At 46.6% G+C, this 26,612-nt stretch overlaps 1 protein-coding gene across 2 annotated transcripts in view; it reads right to left on the bottom strand.

Moving 5' to 3' along the window:
* TRIM23 (tripartite motif containing 23) overlaps positions 1-26,612 on the bottom strand; it is a 712,673-nt gene that overhangs the window by 208,462 nt on the left and 477,599 nt on the right. For both annotated transcript variants that reach the window (XM_078675155.1, XM_078675156.1), the window contains one exon: positions 24,268-24,402. In XM_078675155.1, the coding sequence (XP_078531281.1) occupies positions 24,268-24,402 (135 nt within the window). The remainder of the gene's footprint in view (positions 1-24,267; positions 24,403-26,612) is intronic.

Genomic DNA, 26,612 nt, shown 5'->3' on the forward strand with positions numbered 1-26,612 from the left:
TCCATCTAAAAGTATCTTTTCGATACAGAAGGAGCTGAAATCATCTACTGCCCTAACTGCAACTCCGACTTCATCTGTTGAGCAATGTGACGCTCTGGCCTCCTTCTTTGTGGAGAAGGTTGAGAAGATAAAAAAAAAAAAAAGATCTATAATTCCTTCTCTCAGAGCGCGCCTGTTCCAGATGTTGTGCCTCGTTCCCCACTCCTTACACTCTGACTACTTTTCCTGCTATTTCCCATGAGATTCTGCCTGTGTTATGCCGCAAAGTGAAGTCTGGCTCCCCATCTGACCCTCTCTTGCTGATGCGTTGAAAATCTTACCTGAGCTCATTCCTAATTTGAGCCATGTGATCAACTTATCTCTCTCTACAGCTGTTGCACCGAGTACTTGGAAACATGCTAAGGTGGTCCCACTGCTAAAAAAGCCCAACATGGATGCTGCCAAATTGGAGATTTTCCGCCCCATCTCCACCCTGCCCGGGGTTTCCAAACTTTGAGATCTATGCCAATTCCATCTTGACGGGGTATCTGGAGGAAAATAACATACTAGACCCCTCTCAGAATGGTTTCCGTGCTGGTCACCGCACAGAATCTGCTCTTCTTGTTGTTACCTAGCATCTGAGATGGGCCTTAGATGAGGGCCGGACGATGGCACTGATTCTGCTTGATCTCAGTGCCGCGTTTGATTCGGTCTCCCATCAGATCATGCTGAGGCGCTTGGAGGAGGTGGGTATAACGGGCTCCGCCCTGGATTGGTTTGCTTCTTTTCTCTCTAGAAAGACCTTCCAGGTTGCAGCGCCTCCCTTTGCCTCTAGAGTTATTGCAATCAAGCAGGTTATACCGCAGGGCTCGGCTCTGAGCCCTACCATTTTCAATGTATACGTCCAACCGCTGGCGAGAGTGGGCTTACGATAGTGTTGTATACAGACGACACTCAGTTGGTGGGCACACTCTCCGATGACATTACCCGGGACGCTTGTAAGTTTCGTAGCGATCTGGAGGCCATTTCGGAGAGGATGACTTCCAACTGTCTCTAACTCAACGCCAGCAAGTCTGAAGTGGGGAGGGATGGAGAGCTGTGGAGTGAGCACAGTTGGCCTGCCATAATGGAGTCAGCACCTGTTCCCAAACAGGTTGTAAAAAACCTAAGGTTCTGGATAGACTCCGTCCTCTTCTTTCAAACCCAAACCAAGAAGGTGGCAGGGACTTGTTTTGGGCTATTGCGTAGGCTTAAGCCCGTTTTGGGCTTTTTTGACCCCCCTATCAGGCAGATTATCATCCAGGCCTTGATTCTGTCAAGACTAGACTATGCCAGTTCCCTCTATTTGGGGGTCAACCAGTCTGAGATTGTCAGACTACAAAGGGTTCAAAATGCAGCGCCCGAGCTCTCCTTGGTCTGCCAAAGAGGTGTCCTACCTCTAATGCCATCCACCGTCTTCACTGGCTGCCCGTGAACAAGCATTCAGAGTTCAAGACCCTCTGCATTACCTTTAAAATCCTTAATTTTTCATCTCCTTGTATCCTGACAAATCTTCATGCCTTCTATATCCCCTCTCGCCAACTTCGTTCTATGGGACAGAATCTTGTGGCCAATCCCAGGGTCAGGAGGGCTCATGCTGGTGGGTGCTCGTTTCGTGTGTTGGCCCCGTTGCTCTGGAATGTGCTCCCCATCTCCATTCGCAGTATAAAGTTCTACCTGCCTTTTCGGAAAGCTGTGAAAACATACCTTTTCCTTCCGTTATATGCTGTCTCGTTCTGTGACCTGCTTTGCAGTTTTCTGCTCTCAGCGCCGAGACGCCCCTTTGCTGGGGCAGCTGTGCACTCTATAAAAATCTATAATATAACATCTATCGACCTAGATGCAAGTGCACTATCCATTTCTTTATTCTATGCCATAAATTCATTCTGACAAGCATTACTCCACAAAAACTATTAGTTTGTTTTCAATAACTTTATGTTAATACTGTTGGCAAAATGTTTGGCTACACATCTAACAAAATACTCTGATAACTAGCTGTTTCATATTCACGGAATTTGGGGCACCTATTACCACACTGGGAAGGCAATGCGATCACAGTGCAAATCCACATAGAAGCAAGGTTGCACAGCAACAAACAAGCTTGCACACAAGTCGTATGTAGAGTAACTTCATTCACAATATTGCAATTGGGTGCCCTACAAACACTTTCCTGGGTTGATACGGCCTCCAGATCAACAGCACCAGTGGGTGATGGTGCCATAGTCAAAGCACACTGCTCTCTCACTTGAAGGTTCCTATGCAGGACGGTCAGATTCCTCTTCTGCAGGCAACTCTATGCCAGTGGGACAACTTCAGAGGTAAGTAGAACAGTTGTTTAGTCTCAGTAAGTAAAACTGATCCATAACAGGAGAGGGAGCTTCTTGAAATGACAAATGGAATGTTCATCAAGGTTAAATGGCAGAGAGAATATTAGGGAAAGGAACATTCCAAAAATGAGAATATGCTAGAATACAACAACTTACCTTCGGTTTTCTCTTTCAGCAGGTTTCCAGGACCATTATCGGCTAGAATCACCGCAGTCATGAAGAGTTGAGAAGCAGGAACTGTAACATGTGGCCATGGTAGATGCTTCGGAGGATAAGCACAGTCTCATTGTAGACCGTGATTTATAAATTAAAGCACACCAAAGCTAGCCACCAAGTTTATGAAGTCTCGTAAGATCTCGAATGATGAGATACTTATATAATTTAGTAATTCGAGTACAATTTGGAGCTGGCCAAGAGGAAGAGTCATCATCATCAAAATCTTTTATTCGATTAATCATTTTGATAATCATAAAAAGTACATCATAGAAAATTAAATACATTTGCATAAAAACACATTATTATATTACAAGTTTAAAAGAGTATGTGCAAAATTGGATCGAAAGAACAGGAATTCAGTTAGACATTATCACCATAGTTTTACGAACCATTAAACATGATTTCAAAAACAGCGCTACATTCTTTGCCACATATTGAGAGTCAAGCTGTTGAAGTGCTAGCATGGCCGGACGACATGTCCTCAACCCCATTTGACGCAACAGTGGAATGATCCAACGTTTGCGTGCTTGGTCGTAGTAACGACAAAAAAAAACAACGTGGATAGTCGTTTGAGGGGAGACATGATCGCACGGGCAATTGATTAGATCATGAGACCAATTTGATACTGTTGGAAAGGTAACAAGACGAAAAAACAAATTAAAACGGAACCTTGTTAATGGGTATTTTTCGTGATTCGATATAAAAAATGTAAGGTAGGGCTGGATACCTGGGGACACCTGAACCATCAATACTTGGACGTTTGCTGGCTTATGTACTTCACAGGAGAGACGCAATTCTCGTAGGTGGTTAAGACATTGATTTTTTAGTTCTTTTCTAGTTATTTCAACTAGAGAAGGTGGATCGGTAAAGTAATGGATGAGGTTCAGGTCCTTCAAAAAATTGACAACGTACATTAACCATGGGATTTTCTTCCAGGACGGCATTTTTAAACAATCAGAGATCAGTGCACGGGTTAAGTGACATTGTGGCTTAGTCCAAATACGGTGCCATAGGAGAATTGGTTACTGCAAACACTACAATGATGGACAGAATGTGGATCAATGTCACACATTCACCCCAGTCAAAAGATCTGGGCCCAAATCCATCGTTTTTCCACTCCACACCACCCTGGGTTAGACAATGGCGATATGCAAATCAGCGCTGACCCTGTTGCCCCATGGGAACAGTCCAGTCCGAACTACAAAAGCCATGTCCTTCCCAGAACGGAAACAAGCATCCGAGGACCGGCCCGGTTTCGAGGTAACACCTCTCATCAGCCCGGCTAGCTTGATTCCAGTGGTGTGGAGTGTCTGGGACTCACGTCTGAGCATCCCCAGTACACTTAGAGCGGTAACTGCAAACACAACAATGATGGACAGAATGTGGATCAATGTCACACATTCACCCCAGTCAAAAGATCTGGGCCCAAATCCATCGTTTTTCCACTCCACACCACCCTGGGTTAGACAATGGCGATATGCAAATCAGCGCTGACCCTGTTGCCCCATGGGAACAGTCCAGTCCGAACTACAAAAGCCATGTCCTTCCCAGAACGGAAACAAGCATCCGAGGACCGGCCCGGTTTCGAGGTAACACCTCTCATCAGCCCGGCTAGCTTGATTCCAGTGGTGTGGAGTGTCTGGGACTCACGTCTGAGCATCCCCAGTACACTTAGAGCGGTAACTGCAAACACAACAATGATGGACAGAATGTGGATCAATGTCACACATTCACCCCAGTCAAAAGATCTGGGCCCAAATCCATCGTTTTTCCACTCCACACCACCCTGGGTTAGACAATGGCGATATGCAAATCAGCGCTGACCCTGTTGCCCCATGGGAACAGTCCAGTCCGAACTACAAAAGCCATGTCCTTCCCAGAACGGAAACAAGCATCCGAGGACCGGCCCGGTTTCGAGGTAACACCTCTCATCAGCCCGGCTAGCTTGATTCCAGTGGTGTGGAGTGTCTGGGACTCACGTCTGAGCATCCCCAGTACACTTAGAGCGGTAACTGCAAACACAACAATGATGGACAGAATGTGGATCAATGTCACACATTCACCCCAGTCAAAAGATCTGGGCCCAAATCCATCGTTTTTCCACTCCACACCACCCTGGGTTAGACAATGGCGATATGCAAATCAGCGCTGACCCTGTTGCCCCATGGGAACAGTCCAGTCCGAACTACAAAAGCCATGTCCTTCCCAGAACGGAAACAAGCATCCGAGGACCGGCCCGGTTTCGAGGTAACACCTCTCATCAGCCCGGCTAGCTTGATTCCAGTGGTGTGGAGTGTCTGGGACTCACGTCTGAGCATCCCCAGTACACTTAGAGCGGTAACTGCAAACACAACAATGATGGACAGAATGTGGATCAATGTCACACATTCACCCCAGTCAAAAGATCTGGGCCCAAATCCATCGTTTTTCCACTCCACACCACCCTGGGTTAGACAATGGCGATATGCAAATCAGCGCTGACCCTGTTGCCCCATGGGAACAGTCCAGTCCGAACTACAAAAGCCATGTCCTTCCCAGAACGGAAACAAGCATCCGAGGACCGGCCCGGTTTCGAGGTAACACCTCTCATCAGCCCGGCTAGCTTGATTCCAGTGGTGTGGAGTGTCTGGGACTCACGTCTGAGCATCCCCAGTACACTTAGAGCGGTAACTGCAAACACAACAATGATGGACAGAATGTGGATCAATGTCACACATTCACCCCAGTCAAAAGATCTGGGCCCAAATCCATCGTTTTTCCACTCCACACCACCCTGGGTTAGACAATGGCGATATGCAAATCAGCGCTGACCCTGTTGCCCCATGGGAACAGTCCAGTCCGAACTACAAAAGCCATGTCCTTCCCAGAACGGAAACAAGCATCCGAGGACCGGCCCGGTTTCGAGGTAACACCTCTCATCAGCCCGGCTAGCTTGATTCCAGTGGTGTGGAGTGTCTGGGACTCACGTCTGAGCATCCCCAGTACACTTAGAGCGGTAACTGCAAACACAACAATGATGGACAGAATGTGGATCAATGTCACACATTCACCCCAGTCAAAAGATCTGGGCCCAAATCCATCGTTTTTCCACTCCACACCACCCTGGGTTAGACAATGGCGATATGCAAATCAGCGCTGACCCTGTTGCCCCATGGGAACAGTCCAGTCCGAACTACAAAAGCCATGTCCTTCCCAGAACGGAAACAAGCATCCGAGGACCGGCCCGGTTTCGAGGTAACACCTCTCATCAGCCCGGCTAGCTTGATTCCAGTGGTGTGGAGTGTCTGGGACTCACGTCTGAGCATCCCCAGTACACTTAGAGCGGTAACTGCAAACACAACAATGATGGACAGAATGTGGATCAATGTCACACATTCACCCCAGTCAAAAGATCTGGGCCCAAATCCATCGTTTTTCCACTCCACACCACCCTGGGTTAGACAATGGCGATATGCAAATCAGCGCTGACCCTGTTGCCCCATGGGAACAGTCCAGTCCGAACTACAAAAGCCATGTCCTTCCCAGAACGGAAACAAGCATCCGAGGACCGGCCCGGTTTCGAGGTAACACCTCTCATCAGCCCGGCTAGCTTGATTCCAGTGGTGTGGAGTGTCTGGGACTCACGTCTGAGCATCCCCAGTACACTTAGAGCGGTAACTGCAAACACAACAATGATGGACAGAATGTGGATCAATGTCACACTTTCACCCCAGTCAAAAGATCTGGGCCCAAATCCATCGTTTTTCCACTCCACACCACCCTGGGTTAGACAATGGCGATATGCAAATCAGCGCTGACCCTGTTGCCCCATGGGAACAGTCCAGTCCGAACTACAAAAGCCATGTCCTTCCCAGAACGGAAACAAGCATCCGAGGACCGGCCCGGTTTCGAGGTAACACCTCTCATCAGCCCTCTTATCTGACCCAGGGTTGTGTGGAGTGCAAAAAAACGATGGATTTGGGCCCAGATCTTTTGACTGGGGGAGTGTGTGACATTGATCCACATTCAGTCCATCACTTGTTGTTTTTTGCAATTGCCGCCCTAAGTGCGCTGGGGATGCCCAGACGTGGGTCCCAGGCACTCCACACCACTTGGAGTCAAGCTAGCCGGGCTGAAGAGAGGTGTTACCTCGAAACCGGTCCGGTCCTCGGATGCTTGATTCCGGTCTGGGAAAGATATGGCTGTTGTAGTTCGGACTGGACTGTTCCCATGGGGCAACAGGGTCAGAGCTGATTTGCATAAAGCCATTATCTGACCCAGGGTGGTGTGGAGTGCAAAAAAACGATGGATTTGGGCCCAGATCTTTTGACTGGGGGAGTGTGTGACATTGATCCACATTCAGTCCATCACTTGTTGTTTTTTGCAATTGCCGCCCTAAGTGCGCTGGGGATGCCCAGACGTGGGTCCCAGGCACTCCACACCACTTGGAGTCAAGCTAGCCGGGCTGAAGAGAGGTGTTACCTCGAAACCGGTCCGGTCCTCGGATGCTTGATTCCGGTCTGGGAAAGATATGGCTGTTGTAGTTCGGACTGGACTGTTCCCATGGGGCAACAGGGTCAGAGCTGATTTGCATAAAGCCATTATCTGACCCAGGGAGGGGTGGAGTGCAAAAAAACGATGGATTTGGGCCCAGATCTTTTGACTGGGGGAGTGTGTGACATTGATCCACATTCAGTCCATCACTTGTTGTTTTTTGCAATTGCCGCCCTAAGTGCGCTGGGGATGCCCAGACGTGGGTCCCAGGCACTCCACACCACTTGGAGTCAAGCTAGCCGGGCTGAAGAGAGGTGTTACCTCGAAACCGGTCCGGTCCTCGGATGCTTGATTCCGGTCTGGGAAAGATATGGCTGTTGTAGTTCGGACTGGACTGTTCCCATGGGGCAACAGGGTCAGAGCTGATTTGCATAAAGCCATTATCTGACCCAGGGTGGTGTGGAGTGCAAAAAAACGATGGATTTGGGCCCAGATCTTTTGACTGGGGGAGTGTGTGACATTGATCCACATTCAGTCCATCACTTGTTGTTTTTTGCAATTGCCGCCCTAAGTGCGCTGGGGATGCCCAGACGTGGGTCCCAGGCACTCCACACCACTTGGAGTCAAGCTAGCCGGGCTGAAGAGAGGTGTTACCTCGAAACCGGTCCGGTCCTCGGATGCTTGATTCCGGTCTGGGAAAGATATGGCTGTTGTAGTTCGGACTGGACTGTTCCCATGGGGCAACAGGGTCAGAGCTGATTTGCATAAAGCCATTATCTGACCCAGGGTGGTGTGGAGTGCAAAAAAACGATGGATTTGGGCCCAGATCTTTTGACTGGGGGAGTGTGTGACATTGATCCACATTCAGTCCATCACTTGTTGTTTTTTGCAATTGCCGCCCTAAGTGCGCTGGGGATGCCCAGACGTGGGTCCCAGGCACTCCACACCACTTGGAGTCAAGCTAGCCGGGCTGAAGAGAGGTGTTACCTCGAAACCGGTCCGGTCCTCGGATGCTTGATTCCGGTCTGGGAAAGATATGGCTGTTGTAGTTCGGACTGGACTGTTCCCATGGGGCAACAGGGTCAGAGCTGATTTGCATAAAGCCATTATCTGACCCAGGGTGGTGTGGAGTGCAAAAAAACGATGGATTTGGGCCCAGATCTTTTGACTGGGGGAGTGTGTGACATTGATCCACATTCAGTCCATCACTTGTTGTTTTTTGCAATTGCCGCCCTAAGTGCGCTGGGGATGCCCAGACGTGGGTCCCAGGCACTCCACACCACTTGGAGTCAAGCTAGCCGGGCTGAAGAGAGGTGTTACCTCGAAACCGGTCCGGTCCTCGGATGCTTGATTCCGGTCTGGGAAAGATATGGCTGTTGTAGTTCGGACTGGACTGTTCCCATGGGGCAACAGGGTCAGAGCTGATTTGCATAAAGCCATTATCTGACCCAGGGTGGTGTGGAGTGCAAAAAAACGATGGATTTGGGCCCAGATCTTTTGACTGGGGGAGTGTGTGACATTGATCCACATTCAGTCCATCACTTGTTGTTTTTTGCAATTGCCGCCCTAAGTGCGCTGGGGATGCCCAGACGTGGGTCCCAGGCACTCCACACCACTTGGAGTCAAGCTAGCCGGACTGAAGAGAGGTGTTACCTCGAAACCGGTCCGGTCCTCGGATGCTTGATTCCGGTCTGGGAAAGATATGGCTGTTGTAGTTCGGACTGGACTGTTCCCATGGGGCAACAGGGTCAGAGCTGATTTGCATAAAGCCATTATCTGACCCAGGGTGGTGTGGAGTGCAAAAAAACGATGGATTTGGGCCCAGATCTTTTGACTGGGGGAGTGTGTGACATTGATCCACATTCAGTCCATCACTTGTTGTTTTTTGCAATTGCCGCCCTAAGTGCGCTGGGGATGCCCAGACGTGGGTCCCAGGCACTCCACACCACTTGGAGTCAAGCTAGCCGGGCTGAAGAGAGGTGTTACCTCGAAACCGGTCCGGTCCTCGGATGCTTGATTCCGGTCTGGGAAAGATATGGCTGTTGTAGTTCGGACTGGACTGTTCCCATGGGGCAACAGGGTCAGAGCTGATTTGCATAAAGCCATTATCTGACCCAGGGTGGTGTGGAGTGCAAAAAAACGATGGATTTGGGCCCAGATCTTTTGACTGGGGGAGTGTGTGACATTGATCCACATTCAGTCCATCACTTGTTGTTTTTTGCAATTGCCGCCCTAAGTGCGCTGGGGATGCCCAGACGTGGGTCCCAGGCACTCCACACCACTTGGAGTCAAGCTAGCCGGGCTGAAGAGAGGTGTTACCTCGAAACCGGTCCAGTCCTCGGATGCTTGATTCCGGTCTGGGAAAGATATGGCTGTTGTAGTTCGGACTGGACTGTTCCCATGGGGCAACAGGGTCAGAGCTGATTTGCATAAAGCCATTATCTGACCCAGGGTGGTGTGGAGTGCAAAAAAACGATGGATTTGGGCCCAGATCTTTTGACTGGGGGAGTGTGTGACATTGATCCACATTCAGTCCATCACTTGTTGTTTTTTGCAATTGCCGCCCTAAGTGCGCTGGGGATGCCCAGACGTGGGTCCCAGGCACTCCACACCACTTGGAGTCAAGCTAGCCGGGCTGAAGAGAGGTGTTACCTCGAAACCGGTCCGGTCCTCGGATGCTTGATTCCGGTCGGGGAAAGATATGGCTGTTGTAGTTCGGACTGGACTGTTCCCATGGGGCAACAGGGTCAGAGCTGATTTGCATAAAGCCATTATCTGACCCAGGGTGGTGTGGAGTGCAAAAAAACGATGGATTTGGGCCCAGATCTTTTGACTGGGGGAGTGTGTGACATTGATCCACATTCAGTCCATCACTTGTTGTTTTTTGCAATTGCCGCCCTAAGTGCGCTGGGGATGCCCAGACGTGGGTCCCAGGCACTCCACACCACTTGGAGTCAAGCTAGCCGGGCTGAAGAGAGGTGTTACCTCGAAACCGGTCCGGTCCATGGATGCTTGATTCCGGTCTGGGAAAGATATGGCTGTTGTAGTTCGGACTGGACTGTTCCCATGGGGCAACAGGGTCAGAGCTGATTTGCATAAAGCCATTATCTGACCCAGGGTGGTGTGGAGTGCAAAAAAACGATGGATTTGGGCCCAGATCTTTTGACTGGGGGAGTGTGTGACATTGATCCACATTCAGTCCATCACTTGTTGTTTTTTGCAATTGCCGCCCTAAGTGCGCTGGGGATGCCCAGACGTGGGTCCCAGGCACTCCACACCACTTGGAGTCAAGCTAGCCGGGCTGAAGAGAGGTGTTACCTCGAAACCGGTCCGGTCCTCGGATGCTTGATTCCGGTCTGGGAAAGATATGGCTGTTGTAGTTCGGACTGGACTGTTCCCATGGGGCAACAGGGTCAGAGCTGATTTGCATAAAGCCATTATCTGACCCAGGGTGGTGTGGAGTGCAAAAAAACGATGGATTTGGGCCCAGATCTTTTGACTGGGGGAGTGTGTGACATTGATCCACATTCAGTCCATCACTTGTTGTTTTTTGCAATTGCCGCCCTAAGTGCGCTGGGGATGCCCAGACGTGGGTCCCAGGCACTCCACACCACTTGGAGTCAAGCTAGCCGGGCTGAAGAGAGGTGTTACCTCGAAACCGGTCCGGTCCTCGGATGCTTGATTCCGGTCTGGGAAAGATATGGCTGTTGTAGTTCGGACTGGACTGTTCCCATGGGGCAACAGGGTCAGAGCTGATTTGCATAAAGCCATTATCTGACCCAGGGTGGTGTGGAGTGCAAAAAAACGATGGATTTGGGCCCAGATCTTTTGACTGGGGGAGTGTGTGACATTGATCCACATTCAGTCCATCACTTGTTGTTTTTTGCAATAGGAGAATTGGTTGACATTTGATGTTATCCGAAAGATAGTCAATACCAAGCTCCACATGGCAACCGCATATTGGCGCACTCTGTGGGAGTGCCAGTAAATATTTTGTGAAGCCATTTTGTATTTTTTGCAGGTCTTCAGTATTTATATAACCCCAGACACCCGCTCCATAAGTTGCGATGCTGTGGCACTTTGCTTGGTAGATTTTAAGCAGTTCAGATGGAGCTGGTTTGCCCAATTTTCTGGAGAAGGAAACGAGAGCCGAGGTCGCTCTCTGAAAAAGTAATTTCCTGCTCGCCATCGCCCTTTTCCAGGTTAACTGGTCGTCTATTAAAATACCCAGATAGGGATATTCCCTAGTTCGTTCCAGTTTGGTTTGTTCGATGACAAGATGTTTAGAACTTTTTACCTTGGGGCCCGTGTACATGACGAAGGTCTTACTTTTATTCACTTTTAGGCCCAGTGAAAGCATGTACTTACAGTATTTATCCAGTTGTTTTTGGAGCTGTACTAGGGTTCTGGCAAGTATAACAGAGTCATCAGCATATAGTAATGCTGGAATAGGGCGGTGGTTGATGGTAGGAAGGTCCTGGCTCCCTTCTAACATGGCTGTTTCCAGCCCGTTAGTGTAAAGATTAAACAAGAAGGTGGCCAGGACACAGCCCTGTCTGACTCCTCGTGTGATAGGGAATGAGGATGACAATTCTCCTCCCATCCCGTACCTCACGCAAGCTGAAGCATCAGAATAAAGCTCGCGCAGGAACTTGATGAGCGGAGGATCAACACCCATCCCTTCCAAAATGGACCACAACCTGGCATGAATCACACAGTCAAACGCCGCGCTAAGATCGATGTAGACCAGATATAAATTGCCCCGTTTTACTTTCACATACTTTCCAATTAAAAGGGTTAAATTTAAAGCCTGTTCGACAGTACCCATCCCTCCCGGAAACCATACTGGAGATCAGTGATGATGTTCTTCTCCGTTGCCCAATCCTGGAGGCGTTCCAGGATTAGGCGACCCGCAACCTTCCCCAATGAATCCAGGAGGGAAATGGGCCTGTAGCAGGCTGGGTTATTTCTATCGCCCTTTTTAAAAATTGGGAGGAGTATGGAGGAGGACCAGGAATCCAAAAGGCCAGTTTTTAAAACTGCCGCCATCGCCTGGGTGACTATTGGGGACCATAAGTCAATGTTAGCGAGAAATATATCGAGGGGGACTCCCTCAGGGCCGGGAGCCTTTCCGGTTTTTGAGGAGGATAGAGCATGCATGATCTCACTGAGAGTGAAATGGAGATCTATTGGATATATCTCTGTTTTAGGGGTGTCAACTATCGAATCAACCTGAGCAGGGCAGTCCGAGGAGGGATCTCTAAAGATCTTTGAAAAGTGAATCACCCACTCGTCTGCAGTAACAGCCACATCCAAATGCTGATGTGAGTTCTCTTCAGCAAGAAAAGGGGATTTAACCACCTGCCAAAATTGGGAGCTATCCTTATTGCGGGTGCTCTCATGTAATTGGGCCCACAATTTTTTCTTGTGATCTTTTTTGCAGTTAATTTGGGCCTGTTTGTACTCAGATCTAAGTTTAGCTACTTCATTTTTGTCTCTAGGTTGATTAAGTAGAGCCTTTTTTAGAGCGTTTAACGCTTTTCGACATGCACTATTAAACCATCTGGGTGCTGGCTGATTACCTAGTTTGTGATTACAAAATAGTTCGGCCTGAATTACTTTTAGGATCTCCCTAAGGCTGGATATAATCAGTTCAGGGGGAGAATCCTCCGCCAGACAGTTATTGATCCATGAGGAGGCCTTTGATACAACTTTGTTGGTAGTTGTTGTAGGGTCAATCCTTGACCATTTGACAGAAAAACCATTAGTTCTGTCCATGGTCAAGGATTTCTGAGTCAGTTGGCTCGTCCTAATAGGATAGGAGTCGGTAAAGGTCAGCTTAAAAGTAATGCTGTTGGGGAAATGATCGCCTGAGATTTCTGAACCTGTGGTAAACTGGAGAAGTATACCCTTTAAGAAGTAGGAACACAGTATAAAATCAATAGTGGTAGAGCAATCCCTGCCGTGGAAAGTGGGTTTGAATTCCACGGGAGGGTCTACAAGTTCATTAGCATACATCAGTTCTAATGACATAATACTATCGTTCAACGAATCTCCTATGGAGGAATGAGTAAAATGGGTCATTGGGCAGTCCCCTTCATCTAAAAGGCCACAATTACCATTTTTATAGGTTGAACACAATGGGAAATTGAAGTCCCCTCCCCATACTATATTACAGGCAGATGATATTTTCTTGAGGCGTTGTTCTTTTATAAACAAACAGAGTGCAGAAACAATTTTTACACATTCTACTGGTGATAAATTATTATAAAAATTAATAAAACAATATGACGTACCATTGTTAAAAGTAACCAATAATATTTGGTAATACAAAGTAATATGGAGAATGGAGATATTTCTTACTGCCAGGCTATTTGAAACATATATTGCTAAGCCGCCCTTGGGTCTACCGTGGGTAGATGGGCTCGCTGGGCAATGAAATGTTTTATAGCCTTGTATGTGTAGCGGGTTAACTGTCCAGGTCTCTTGCAAACAGATTATCTGGTAAGTAGATACAAATTTCAGCCATGATTCAAGTAAGATCTTTGGTCGAAGACCTGCTACATTCCAGAATAGTACAGATATTTGCAGGGTCGATGGTGTTTTAGTGTTCGGTACCAGTCTTCCTGTTTGAGATGCAGTATAAAAGGAAGACTGGTTATCTGTGTTAACGGGATAGGGCAGAATCTCAACACATTGCTGTAAGTGTACATCTGTTAAAGCCGTTAACTCTAAGATGGGAGATGGTAACTCTAGTCGGGTGACTGGACTCAAGGATAATAAAGGTGTAGATGGTGGAGGTGGAGAAAGACCTAAAATAGGAGAATTCCTATTGTCCTGATTGTTGGCCGATCGTGGTCAATCCACCATCTTTAAACAGTCAAATCTGTTGTACGTGGGAATACCCCTCCAATCGTAAGATGACCTAGTATCTCTGTCTCCTTGGCCCGTCCAGCCTGCCCAATCTGGTTTCCTATTCCAATTTCCTACCTGAGTCCAGTTCCACTCAGGACCTGGAACATAGCGTTTAGCTGGAGGATAAAAAAAGGACAGTCTTTTAGTGCCTATTCCTTCTAAGGATGTTAATGAACCCTCAGAAGAGGAAATATATTCGACCGTTTGGGGATCTTCAAAAGTTATTACACAATCCCCGGGAATGGATTTTAACTCTTTCCCCACCCAGGGAGCCCTGCGAACTGATGTGACTCTGTTATTGGCGTATGGGGGAAGGGGCCTGTTGATTGAAAGCCAGTGTAGCACTTTGTTTTTTAAGGACCATCCTGGTTCATCTGAGTTTAGATGTAACTCAGGAACCCCAGTCATAACAATGACAAATGGGGTTGCTTCTGGTGGGAGGTGGGCAGAGCGAGGACCGCTTCGTTTGGTGTTATAAGCAGCATTATTGGTGTTATAAGCAGCATTTTTGATTGCGGGTGTTTTTATTGGATTTGTTGCATAAGACAGCTTTTTAGTTGGCACTAGTGGCGAGGGCTGAGCTAAGGAGGATGGAATAGCAAGACTCCCTTTTGCAATGATAGGAGGTAACGTTTGTTGCACTGGTGGGCTTGGTGGTTTATGGTGGACTTCCACTATGGTAGTTACAGATTTATGTGCTTGGGGAGTTTGTTGAGTTGTTGTTGGCCCTACTTTATTTGCTTTTGTATTTAATGTTTGGGCCACTGGAAGAGTAGGAGCTGGAATTAAACTCTTCTTGTTATTTAAGTCAGATACTAATGATGCTAATGTTTTTTCTATCTTGAGCAACGATAGCTCAATAGGTTTCATGTATAATTTAATTAATGTCTCTAAGGAAACCAATATTTGAGTATCATGAGTGCAAGGGTCCTGCCCGTTGGCCACGATCCCACTAGAGGTAGGATTAAGGGCATCAAATGACAGATTTATAATATCTGTTGGTATAGCAATGGCCTGTTGCTGGGCTAACGATGGTTGACTTGTACCTTGTTCAGCGATTGGAGACTGAACGCTAAATTGGGTCTGGGAAATAATTTGAGGTGATTTCTCTTTCCCGTTATACTCATTTCTGTTTTTTAGTATAGCTCCTTCCCTCTGCCCCCTAGTATTGGGAGAGAGAAAATCCTCCTGAGTTGGATTTGTAAAAAGAGACGGAGTTCTCTCAATTCATAGGGGTGAGTGGAGTGGGGAAGGATGCGATAGTTGCGTAGTTGACAGATCGATGGACACTGATAGGTCCACAGTGCCCGGGGCCATGTTGGTAACTAATGATACGCCAGGTTCTAAATTGCGTAGGGGGGTTTTAGCAGCTGCCAGTAGTCCCAAAGAGGAGCGCTTAGCAGTGGCTAGATCTTGAGAGACCCTCCTTTCGAGCAAGAAGACGCCTTGATTTATGGCGTCATTTGCTTTTGCAATGAACTGGTCAATAGGGCCTATTTTTTGGGCAGCGTGAGATGGTTTGCTGCTTCTGGTGGTTCTAGATGACATACTTGTAGTAAATTTGAACAAAGATCTGATGTCCAATTAACAAGTAATATAACACATGAAAAGAGAATACATGAAATGTCAATGGGGTGGCCCAGTCCAGTCTTACCCGGTCTTGAACGGGTTTAAACGGGCCCGCCCTTGGCCCGGGCTTCGCCCGGCGTCCTGCGAGGCGGCGGTGATGCTGCTTTTGAGCGCCTCCTGGCGCTAGCAGGTGACGCAGCAGAGCGCTGGGGCTTCTGGGGGCTGTGGTTCGGTCCTTGCTCGTCTCCACTCGGCGGCCCCGCTCTGATGACAGGAGAGCAAAGGGCGGCGGGAGACAAGCGGTGGAGAGTCCACGGATGTCGCAATACACCCCAGGCAGTAAGCGGAGTCAGAAAAGGCAACCCAGACTTCAGATAGGTTGGCAAGCAGAAAGGTTTCCCCCACTCGGTCGCGGTGATGCTGCTATTGAGCGCCTCCTGGCGCTAGCAGGTGAGGCAGCAGAGCGCTGGGGCTTCTGGGGGCTGTGGTTCGGTCCTTGCTCGTCTCCACTCGGCGGCCCCGCTCTGATGACAGGAGAGCGAAGGGCGGCGGGAGACAAGCGGTGGAGAGTCCACGGATGTCGCAATACACCCCAGGCAGTAAGCAGAGTCAGAAAAGGCAACCCAGACTTCAGATAGGTTGGCAAGCAGAAAGGTTTCCCCCACTCGGTCGCGGTGATGCTGCTTTTGAGCGCCTCCTGGCGCTAGCAGGTGACGCAGCAGAGCGCTGTGGCTTCTGGGGGCTGTGGTTCGGTCCTTGCTCGTCTCCACTCGGCGGCCCCGCTCTGATGACAGGAGAGTGAAGGGCGGCGGGAGACAAGCGGTGGAGAGTCCACGGATGTCGCAATACACCCCAGGCAGTAAGCGGAGTCAGAAAAGGCAACCCAGACTTCAGATAGGTTGGCAAGCAGAAAGGTTTTCCTAGTCAAGTCATACTAGAGGCAACAGGCATGACTGTGCTCTGTCTACTTTTGAAAGCCTAGGTGTCCACTGGGGATAAACGGGGAAAAAACTAAGCCCAAAGGTGTATGGATCCTGACAATTTTACATGCCTGATTCAATTAAATAAATTGAGGACAAGCTGGAGATAAAGCAGGCTAGAATTCATATCTCATTCCCCTCTCTAGACTTGTAAGCCATTGATTGTGTGAACATGGAATTTTTGTTCCACACAAAGTATAACTTTCCAACTTAATGAAGGTTTCAATCCTAAACTTTAATCTTCAATTTTATTTGCATCGCACAATTCAGATGATGATGGACACAGTCAGTACTGTGTGCTATATACAGAACAGGCTTATTTTTTATATTTCACATTTCAACTTGTAAACTGATACAACAAAGATGAGTAGACCCAAGTATTGCTTTAAGAAACACAATCTTTTTAGATAATGATGCGCTCCAGATCAATGAAACTGGTAGACTCTCTGTATTCATCATCCTTCTCAAAACATTCAAATATCAGACTTCGATATAATTGTTTCTACATAACTCTAGTAGCTTAAATAATTTCAATTATTTTAATGGACTGTTGTTCTATATATGTTACAGATACATGGAAGGAAAATGCTACTTACCAGTATGCATCTGTTCTTGGCATGTAGAGCTGCAGAGTTGCACACTATGCATAGATTGCCACCTAGTGTTGGGCCTGGATGTCTGCAGTTTGTTTTGTTGTAGAAAAGTCTTTGTAAGTCACGGGATAGGTGACTCCTCCTTTGGATGATACTGCGCATGGTCATTGGCTCCATCCCCAGATTGTTTTTCGCCATTAGGGAAGTGATGGAGCTGTATAAGAGATAGTGATGTCCATGTGATCTGTATCTAATTAAGATAATACTGGAATAGATAAAGGTAGCCGGGGAGGCGGGTGGGCATGTGCAACTCTGCAGCTCTACATGCCAAGAACAGATGCATACTGGTAAGTAGCATTTTCCGTTCGAGGCATATGAGCTGCAGATTGCACACTATGCATAGATTGCATAGCAGTTCCCACACCTAGCGGCGACCACCAGTATCTGTTGCAGTTGTTTGAAACTGAGTTTTTAGTACAGCCTGGCCCACAGTGGTTTGTTGTTTAGTTTGCACATCTACACAGTAATGCTTTGTGAATGTGTGCGGAGTAGACCATGTAGCTGCTATGCACATTTCATCTAGGGGAATGTTCCCTAAGAATGCCATTGAAGGCCCTATCTTCCTGGTAGAACGGGCTTTTGGTGGGATTGTTAATGTGCGTTTGGCTTTTTGATAACATATTTGTATACATTTAACAATCCGCCTAGCGATCCCTGACTTTGAAATGGGATGACCTTTATGTGGCAGTGAATAAGACACAAAAAGTTGTTTTGTCTTACGAAAAGTTTGTGTCCTTTCATTGTAGTACAGTAATGCTCTCTTGCCATCTAAAGTGTGTAGAGCTCTTTCTGCGACTGTTTGAGGCTGCGAGAAAAATACGGGCAGCTCAACAGATTGATTTAGATGAAAAGGGGAAATTACTTTTGGAAGGAATTTTGGATTAGTACAAAGAACCACTTTGTTATGATGCATTTGCAGAAAGGGTTCCTGAATGGTAAATGCTTGTAGTTCACTAACCCTTCTTAGAGACGTAATGGCTACTAGGAAAGCGACTTTCCAGGTTAGAAATTGCAATTCACATTTATGTAATGGTTCAAAGGGAGGTCCCATTAACCTTGTGAGAACCAAATTTAGATTCCACACTGGTGCAGGTGGTGTTTTGGGAGGAATTATTCTTTTGAGTCCTTCCATGAAAGCTTTAATAGCTGGCACTCTAAAAAGAGATAGATGTTGCCTATTTTGCAAGTAAGCCGCACTGGCCGCAAGGTGCAACCTGATAGACGTGTAGGCTAAGTTACACTTTTGAAGGTGCAATAAATATCCGATGATGTATTGAATAGACACGTCTTAAGGATTAATTTAGTTGTTCTGGCAGTATAAGGCAAGCCTTTTCCACTTAGCAGCGTAACATGGTCTAGTGGTGGGGCGTCTAGCTTCTTTGATAACGTTCATACATTCTGGGGGAAGGTTGAGGTAACCAAACTCTATGACCTCAGGAGCCAGATTGCTAGGTTGAGCTGAGCTGGATCCGGGTGTCTGATCTCTCCATGGTTCTGCGTTAATAGTCGTGGAGATAGGTTTCGTTTTTGGTGTTGTACTACAGACATTTGTAACAGCGTGGTGTACCACGCTTATCTGGCCCAAGTTGGAGCGATTAGGATGAGCGTTAGGGAAATGTTGCTGTAGTTTGCGTACCACTAATGGAAGTAGTGGGAGAAGAGGAAAAGGGTACGCAAATAGTTTTGACCAGTTCATCCATATTGCATTGCCTTTGGACAATGGGTGTGGGTATCTGGCGGCAAAGTTTGGGCATTTTGCGTTTTCGTGGGTGGCAAAGAGGTCTATTTGAGATTGTCCCCACATTTGAAAGAACGGATGAAGAAGTGGTGGATGAAGTTCTCATTCGTGGATTTGCTGAGTTTGTCGACTTAGCAGATCTGCCATAGTGTTTTGTACTCCTGGGACGTGTTGGGCTAATTAGGAAGATCTTTAGTAGTATAGTCCATCTCCATATCTGCTGTGCTAACTGAGAGAGCTGCAGAGAGTATGTCCCTCCTTGTTTGTTTATGTAGTACATAGCTGTCATATTGTCTGTGCGGACTAAGACAGCTTTGCCTGACACTTGAGTTTGAAAAGCTTTTAGGGCTAGAAACACAGCTAGTTACTCTAGGTGGTTGCTGTGGAGTAGCTTTTTTTGCGGTGTCCACCTGCCTTGCATGGTGTGATGCAGGAGGTGGGCTCCCCAGCCAGAGAGCGATGCGTCCGCTGTCATAACTATTTGAGGAACTGGCTCTAGAAACGGTCGCCCTTTGGAAAGGTTTTTGGTGTTTCACCATTGCAGAGAACGATGAGTCCGACCGTCTACCAACACTAGGTCTGTCAGTTGACCTTGAGCCTGGTTCCATTGGCATGCTAGGCACTCTTGAAGTGGACGCATTTGCAATCTTGCGTGAGGTACTACAAATATGCAAGATGCCATCATTCCTATGAGCTGCATGAACACTCGAGCTGGTAGCGAGTGTTGCGGCTTGAATTTTGTTAGGAGAGTTTTACGCTTGTTATCCTTGCTGGAGAGGGATACGCTAGTGTTAGTTGGGTGTTTATTGTAGCGCCGAGATACTGTTGCACGTGTGATGGTTGTAGATGCGACTTGGTGTGATTTACTGTGAATCCCAAGTCGTGAAGCAGTTGAATGGTAGCGTGAGTGTGTTGTACACACTGGCTGTATGAGCTGGCTTTTATGAGCCAGTCGTCCAGATATGGGAAGACATGAATATGCTGTCTTCTTAAGTGTGCTGCTACTACTGCTAGGCATTTGGTAAACACCCTTGGTGCTGTTGTGACTCCGAATGGGGGCACTTTGAACTGGTAGTGCTGCCCGTCTAGCACAGATCTGAGATATTTTCTGTGCGCTGCGTGGATGGGAGTATGGAAGTAGGCGTCCTTGAGATCTAAAGTGGCAAGGAAGTCGTTTAGTACCAGTAGTGGAAGGACCTGTTGAAGTGTGACCATATGGAAATGGTCCGACTGAATGTAAACGTTTAGAGGTCTGAGGTCTAGGATGGGTCTTAGAGATCCGTCCTTTTTTGGTATTAGGAAATATAGTGAGTATACTCCTTTGTTTTTCTGGTGCTCTGGAACTATTTCTATTGCATTTTTCTGCAGGAGGGATAGTACCTCTTGCCTGAGCAATGTTAAATGCTCCTGTGACATTGGACGCTGCTTGGGTGGTATGTTTGGGGGCGGGGGGTAGATTTTAGTTCCAGACAGTAACCTGATCGAATAATTTGTAACACCTACCTGTCTGATGTGATGTTTTCCCAGGCTGGCAGGTATTGTTGGAGTCTTTCCCCGACAGGAGTGGAATGGGACGGGGGAAGGGGCAGGGAGTCAGAGCGGGAGTTGTTATTTTTACCTCTGCCCTTGTTATTGTCACCCCTGTACCCACCCCTTTGGTAGCCCTTGCCTTAAGTGGACTGTGTGGGGGCTTTGTATGAGGCAGAAGCTGTGTCTGAGGAATATCCTCTGGTGGCACCTCTATAGGATGAGCGACGAAAAGAACGTCTGGGAGCCTGCCACTGCAGGGCTCCCATAGATTTGGCGGTGTCTGTATCTTTTCATTTTTTCAAGAGATACATCCACATTGGGTCCAAATAGGTGTCGCTCATCAAAAGGTTGATTAAGAATGGCACTTTGTACCTCAAGTTTGAATCCTGGTATACGTAGCCAGGCATGTCTGCGTAGTAAGACGCTGGTGTTAACTGCTATAGACGCAGTATCCGCTGCGTCAAGGGCACACCTGATGGGGGTGTTTGTAATGTTTTTACCCTCTTGGATGAGTTTGTGTGCTCTATCCTTGTACTTGTCAGGGAGGGGTCTCATTAGTGACTCTAACTCGTCATAATGTGCTCTATCATATCTGGCTAGCAATGCCTGTGTGTTGGCGATACGCCACATGTTTGCTGCTTGAGACGCAGTTCTCTTCCCTGATGCGTCCAGTAACTTAGACTCTTTATCTGGTGGGTCGGCATCACCTGATGTTTGAGAGTTTGCTCTCTTGCGTGCGTTGGAAACTACAAGTGAATCTAGTGGTACTGGGCCTTTAATATATGCGGGGTCTGAAGGGGCGGCTTTATATTTCTTCTCTGTACGAGGGTTAATGATTCGAGTTCTGACTGGGTCTTTGAAGACTTCAGAAGCGTGTTTAATTACTCCCTTAAGCATTGGTAAAATGGATGTAAATGTAAATTGATACTTGTATAGCGCACTACTCACCCGCAAGGGTCTCAAGGCGCTTGTACGAATACCGCTGTGGAACCCATCCTGGGCACCCCCAAGGTGGAGGCCAGGCATCCTTAGCGTTGTGGGGGCCGTTGTGGAGATTAAGCAAGCTATTGCCCAGAGTTGCAGAGTGGGACTCCATGATTGGAAAAGGCACCGAGGCGAGAATTATCAGGTCCGTGGAATTTATTAGCTCAAGACCCTGCCGAGGCGGGGAATTGAACCCTGGTCCCGGGCTAGACCTCTGCATCAGGGTCTGCCACTCTAACCATTGAGCCACACTTCTCCACACCTTCTCCTAGACCTTTGTGCGTTATCAAAGGTATCCATCAGGAAGTCTTCATCTACAGGGTCTGTAAGTATGTCTACCCCGTGATATTGTGCAGCCCTGTGTATCAATTAGTTAAACCCTATAGTGTCTTCTGGTGGGGAAGGCCTTGAGGGGTATAAGTCATCCTGAGGGACATTTGGGACATCTGGAGTGGTATAATCATCCCATGGGTCAGGTGATCCTGTAGGTGTGGCTGGATCAGGCATGTTACCCCCCATATCATCAGAGCTATCATCCCTATGGTCAATAGAGGATGCTGGAGAATGCTGTGGTATGGGAGCATGTGGTGATGGCATAGGTGGAGGAGAAGAGGAAGGCATTCTTAAAGGCAAGGTAGCCATGTCCTTCTTTGCATGCGGAGCTGGATTGTCCAGTGGTCGCTTCTTTGAGGCCAAAATCAACTGTCCAGTGATTGGGTCTCTAGCCAGAGTCTTTTGAGCAGGGTCTGGATAAGGTAAGTCTTCTGCCGGAGGCCGATCTCTTGGTGCTGGAGAAGGTTTCGGCACCGAAGCGGCTGGCTTTGGTTTTTTGACAATGTCCTTTGTCGGGGAAGCAGGAGTCTTTCTCGGCTCCGAATGTTTTCTCGGGTCCGAAGGTTTTTTCAGTTTTGAAGGTTTTTTCGGGTCGGGTGTTGATTTTGGATCCGTCTGTTTCTTTGGATCCAATGTTTTTTTCGGTTCTGGTGGTTTTTTGGAATCCGAAGCTTGGCTTGGTTCCGACCTGGGTTTCGGTGCCGAAGGAGTTGTGGGTGTCGGCGCCGATGGTTTGGACGTCGGCGTAGCCGGTGTCGATGTCTTTTTCGGTGCCGGTACGTTGGCACCGGCAGCATGCGAAGGCTGACTCGAGCTCGAGTCGCCTGAAGGCTTAATTGGCTTCTTAGCCGGGCCCGAAGGTGGGGCAGTAGAAGCAGAGTGTCGGTGTGCACCCGAGCCCGAGGGTGTAACCGGAGCCTTCTTTGGAGGTGTCGAGGAAGGGCCGGGGTCGACGGTCTTACTTATGACCCGCTGTGCTGGAGTGATGTCCTCGACATCTGAATCTTTTTCCTGTTCGGAACCGCTGTCGACGTCTTGTTGTTCTGGGACGTTGACGCCTTCCTCAAAGATGTCGTCCGGAATGGAAGTTGAAGATCGAGCCATTGTTCTTCTCGCTCTTTGGTCCCGGACAGTCTTTTTGGAGCGGAAAGAGGCACAAGCGGAACAGTCCTTTGCCTCGTGCTCCGGAGAAAGGCAGAGTTTACACACCTCGTGAAGGTCGGTGTGGGGAAACTTCGACCCACATTGAGGACACTTCTTGAATGGCATCCTTTCCATGAGCTGGAGTTGAGGCCTAGTTAGGCCCGAAGGCCGTCGACGACGACTGGAATCGAAGTATTCGACGTTGAATAGCGTTGAGTGGAAAAGCGTTCAAAACTTATTTTCTAAAAGTTGGTGAGGATTGCGCGCCGAAGGAATTCGGTTTCAACACGGAACATTAAGTATTTGTGCTTGCCAAGGAAGCCTCAAAGCACAGAGAAAACCAATATCCTGGCCGTTCATTAATACTGAAGCCACGGGCACCCGATGCATCTTGGTAATAATCACCCAATGCCCCAGCCTCACCCATTTAACTTTGGAACAATTCATTTTCTCTTTTTGAATGATTGCAATAGGTTATTGGGCTTCAGTTGGATTATTTTACCCAAACTAATAAACGACTGCTAAAATACAGTTATTCTGGAAGATTTCGGGACTAGCTCTAGCTGAATCAGCTCCAATGTAGTTGATCTTCCTAGGTTTAAGAAGCTTTTCTACAGTTTACGTTCAAGTTAATTAGTTTAATGTCTATCACAGCTTCATATAAAAGAACAGAAAAAGTATTGGTACAGTAAACATGCAACAAAGTGCTAAAGGGCACGCTCCAAAATGAGCAGTGAACTGCCTTAGAGGGGCCATTTCTGCCAGCGACCTCACTTTTCCCATTTAAAATGGCTACTCCCTACAAAGGATTATTCCAAGGGGTCCCAAGACCGGCAAAAGATGGATCAGCTAAAAGTGGATTTTATCTCACCTTCCAGCTACATATACATTCCCTACAGTTCATGGCAATTTATCCGGTTGATTTCAATACAGTAAATTAGATAATTTTGACCAAGGACAACAGCTTTCTTTTCAGACCTACTGGCATATGAATCAAGCACAAAGTGGCACTATCATAATCCATCAAGATACTCTACGATCCAACTAATTTAGGATGAAATACCCACACAATATTATATAATCAAAGTATATCTCAAATATACAAGGTAAACAGGAGTGGTACCAGCAAACACTCCTGCTCCAGCCCTCATTGTACCAACCTTCCTTCAAATTTAGCCATCTACTCCAAATCTGATGCTAACCATGCATCAGTATAAGATGAATGACTACAAATGGTAGCATAGGTGGAATTCAAAAGAAAGCCAATTTACTCCTACAAGCCCTCTTTTTTCACCAAAATCAAAGTTAATTAGTTTCTAGGAAATATATATTTCACAGCAAGAATTTCAATTCTCATATACCGTGTGGACTTCTAAGCCATGCTGTACCTTTGTAAAAGTGACAGGTATGCTGGCATCCAGCTGAATATTATCTGCAAGCTCAGTAAATTGTTGCTGTTGCTTCTGCAGTGTTTCCAGTAACCTTGTAATCTCCAGCTTTGCAAGAACCACTCTACAGTCATCCTGAGAAGATACAAATGTAAAATGATTCAATTATTTCAACATGGAAACATACAGGTTGATAGCACAATATTTTAAAACCTCTGTCCGCCCTACTAGTACTCAGCTACAAAAAATAATGTCATCTCCCACTCACAGCTGAATAATATAAGTGCATACTATGTTGTGTTTGTGTGTATAAAATTACATTTACCATAAATAATTGCCGGCTTTTGTTTCTGCATTTCTACAAATTGACAAATTTTAGACATGTAGGTATGTTCACATTCACCCTGCATTGAGACTAAGATTTTGATAATACGAACGATTTGCGATTTGAAAATGATCAGGAAACACTCAAAAATTAAAACGTATTGGATATTGTAATAAAAAGTATGAATCGTCTTTTTAGTCGACTTAGGTGCATTGTTCTGCTTTTGTATGCCCTGTAAATGGTTACACTTATTTTCCATAAAGGAACCTAAACATGCATGCATACAACTAGACCAAACTTTTATGTAACATGTGACTATTGTTCATGGTTTTTTTCCTATCTTAACTCTAGAGAGGACATTCGGGTATCTGCAAGAAAACCTGTTTTTGCATCGTTAATAACTTTATACCCCATTCTTCCGATCAATTTATATCAAACCTTTCACAAACCCGGTACACAAATCAAGATTTCACTCTGCGAGTCCTTGTGCAGGTTAGTCAAACGGTAGAAAAGAGTAAAGCCCCCAAAACAAGGGAATTTCTTTTCATTATGGAGATTCCCATAGGCAAATTTAGCTTTGAAAAATAAAGTATCCAAATTAATGAAAATACACCATTTTTGCAGGCACTAACCACTTGCCTGTAATTGGCACCTCTTCTTGGTTGAGGTCCTCGTTACAAGCAGTGATCGTTATTTATTAGGTGCAATAAACCGAATGTTTCGCAGATAATGAGAAATAAGGAAAAGTTACTCACTTGTAATCCTACTTCTTCAGGGGAATCCTCCTCAAAGTCACAAGCATTGAATTGTCCTGTCCACACGATCCCGGAGCACTTTACTAAAAGTATATATAAATATGTATACACATGGAAAGCTTATCAGTAGAAACGAGTGCTTTAAATAGCAATATTTTTTACTTGCAGCCAAATAATGGCAAAAATAAGCCAAATGTAACTTTTTTCGCACAAGAAGCCAATTAAACTAAATAGTCATTAATTTAGCAAAAGGTGACTAGAGACATCTTTCACAAAGTTTAAAAAAAAAAAAAAAAAAAAAGGAAATGAACGGCAATGTTACCACATGGATTGCAACGGACATAAGCGTATAAACTGGTGCTGTGCCTTTAAGGATTCACCTTTCTTCCTGAGTCCTATCATGCCCCAAACATGACAGGTCAGTTAATTTTAACAGAAACAAGACCAACCTAGGTGCAACAGAAAAACGATGTAAGCCCACTTAGCCAAGGAGGTGAGAGAGTTGCTAACAACTTTAATACAGATTCACTTGGAGAAGAACTAGGATTAGAGGTAAGTATCTTTTCTTTATCTTCCACTGGATCCTCCTCAGTAGCCATAAGCACGGAATAGAAAAACAAGTTGACCCCACAAGAAAGGCAGAAAAGAGAGTGAAACAGAATCAATTATCATCCATCCGATTCTTCCAAGAAGCCTAACCTACCTAGACATTTTCCCTGGAGTCCAGATCAATATAAAAGTGTCAAGACATACACTGTGAAGCCTAACCTCTATGTGGAGGCCTTACATATTCCTAAAGTGGTGACATTTCTCCATAGAGGCCTGGTAGTAATTTTTCCATTCATTGAATGCACTCTAGGCCAACCAAGGAAAGAACTGTTTGCTAACTGGTAACAAAGTAAAACACAAGACACTATCCATCTTGAGATGGACTGTTTTGCAGTAGATAGACCAGTTTTTACTGGACCATAGTTTATAAAGAGATAATCAGATTGGCTAACATATTGTGTCCTCCCGGGGTAGAATTTAAAACCCTGTTCATGTCTAACATGATAAGGACTCATTCCACTGGAATGGATAGGTTTGGAAAGACAGTTGGTAAGGAATTGGTCTAAATTATTATGAAAATCTAAAATGACCATATGGAGAAAACTTAGAGAAGTTCTAATCACCACCCTGTTCTTATGGAACAAAGGGTAAGGAACTTCTGAACACAATGATAAAGCTCACTCACTCTGCGACCTGAAGTAATAGCTACCAAAAAA

The sequence above is a fragment of the Lissotriton helveticus genome, chromosome 2_1 (genome assembly GCF_964261635.1).
Source record: "Lissotriton helveticus chromosome 2_1, aLisHel1.1, whole genome shotgun sequence".
Taxonomy (NCBI): Eukaryota; Metazoa; Chordata; class Amphibia; order Caudata; family Salamandridae; genus Lissotriton; species Lissotriton helveticus.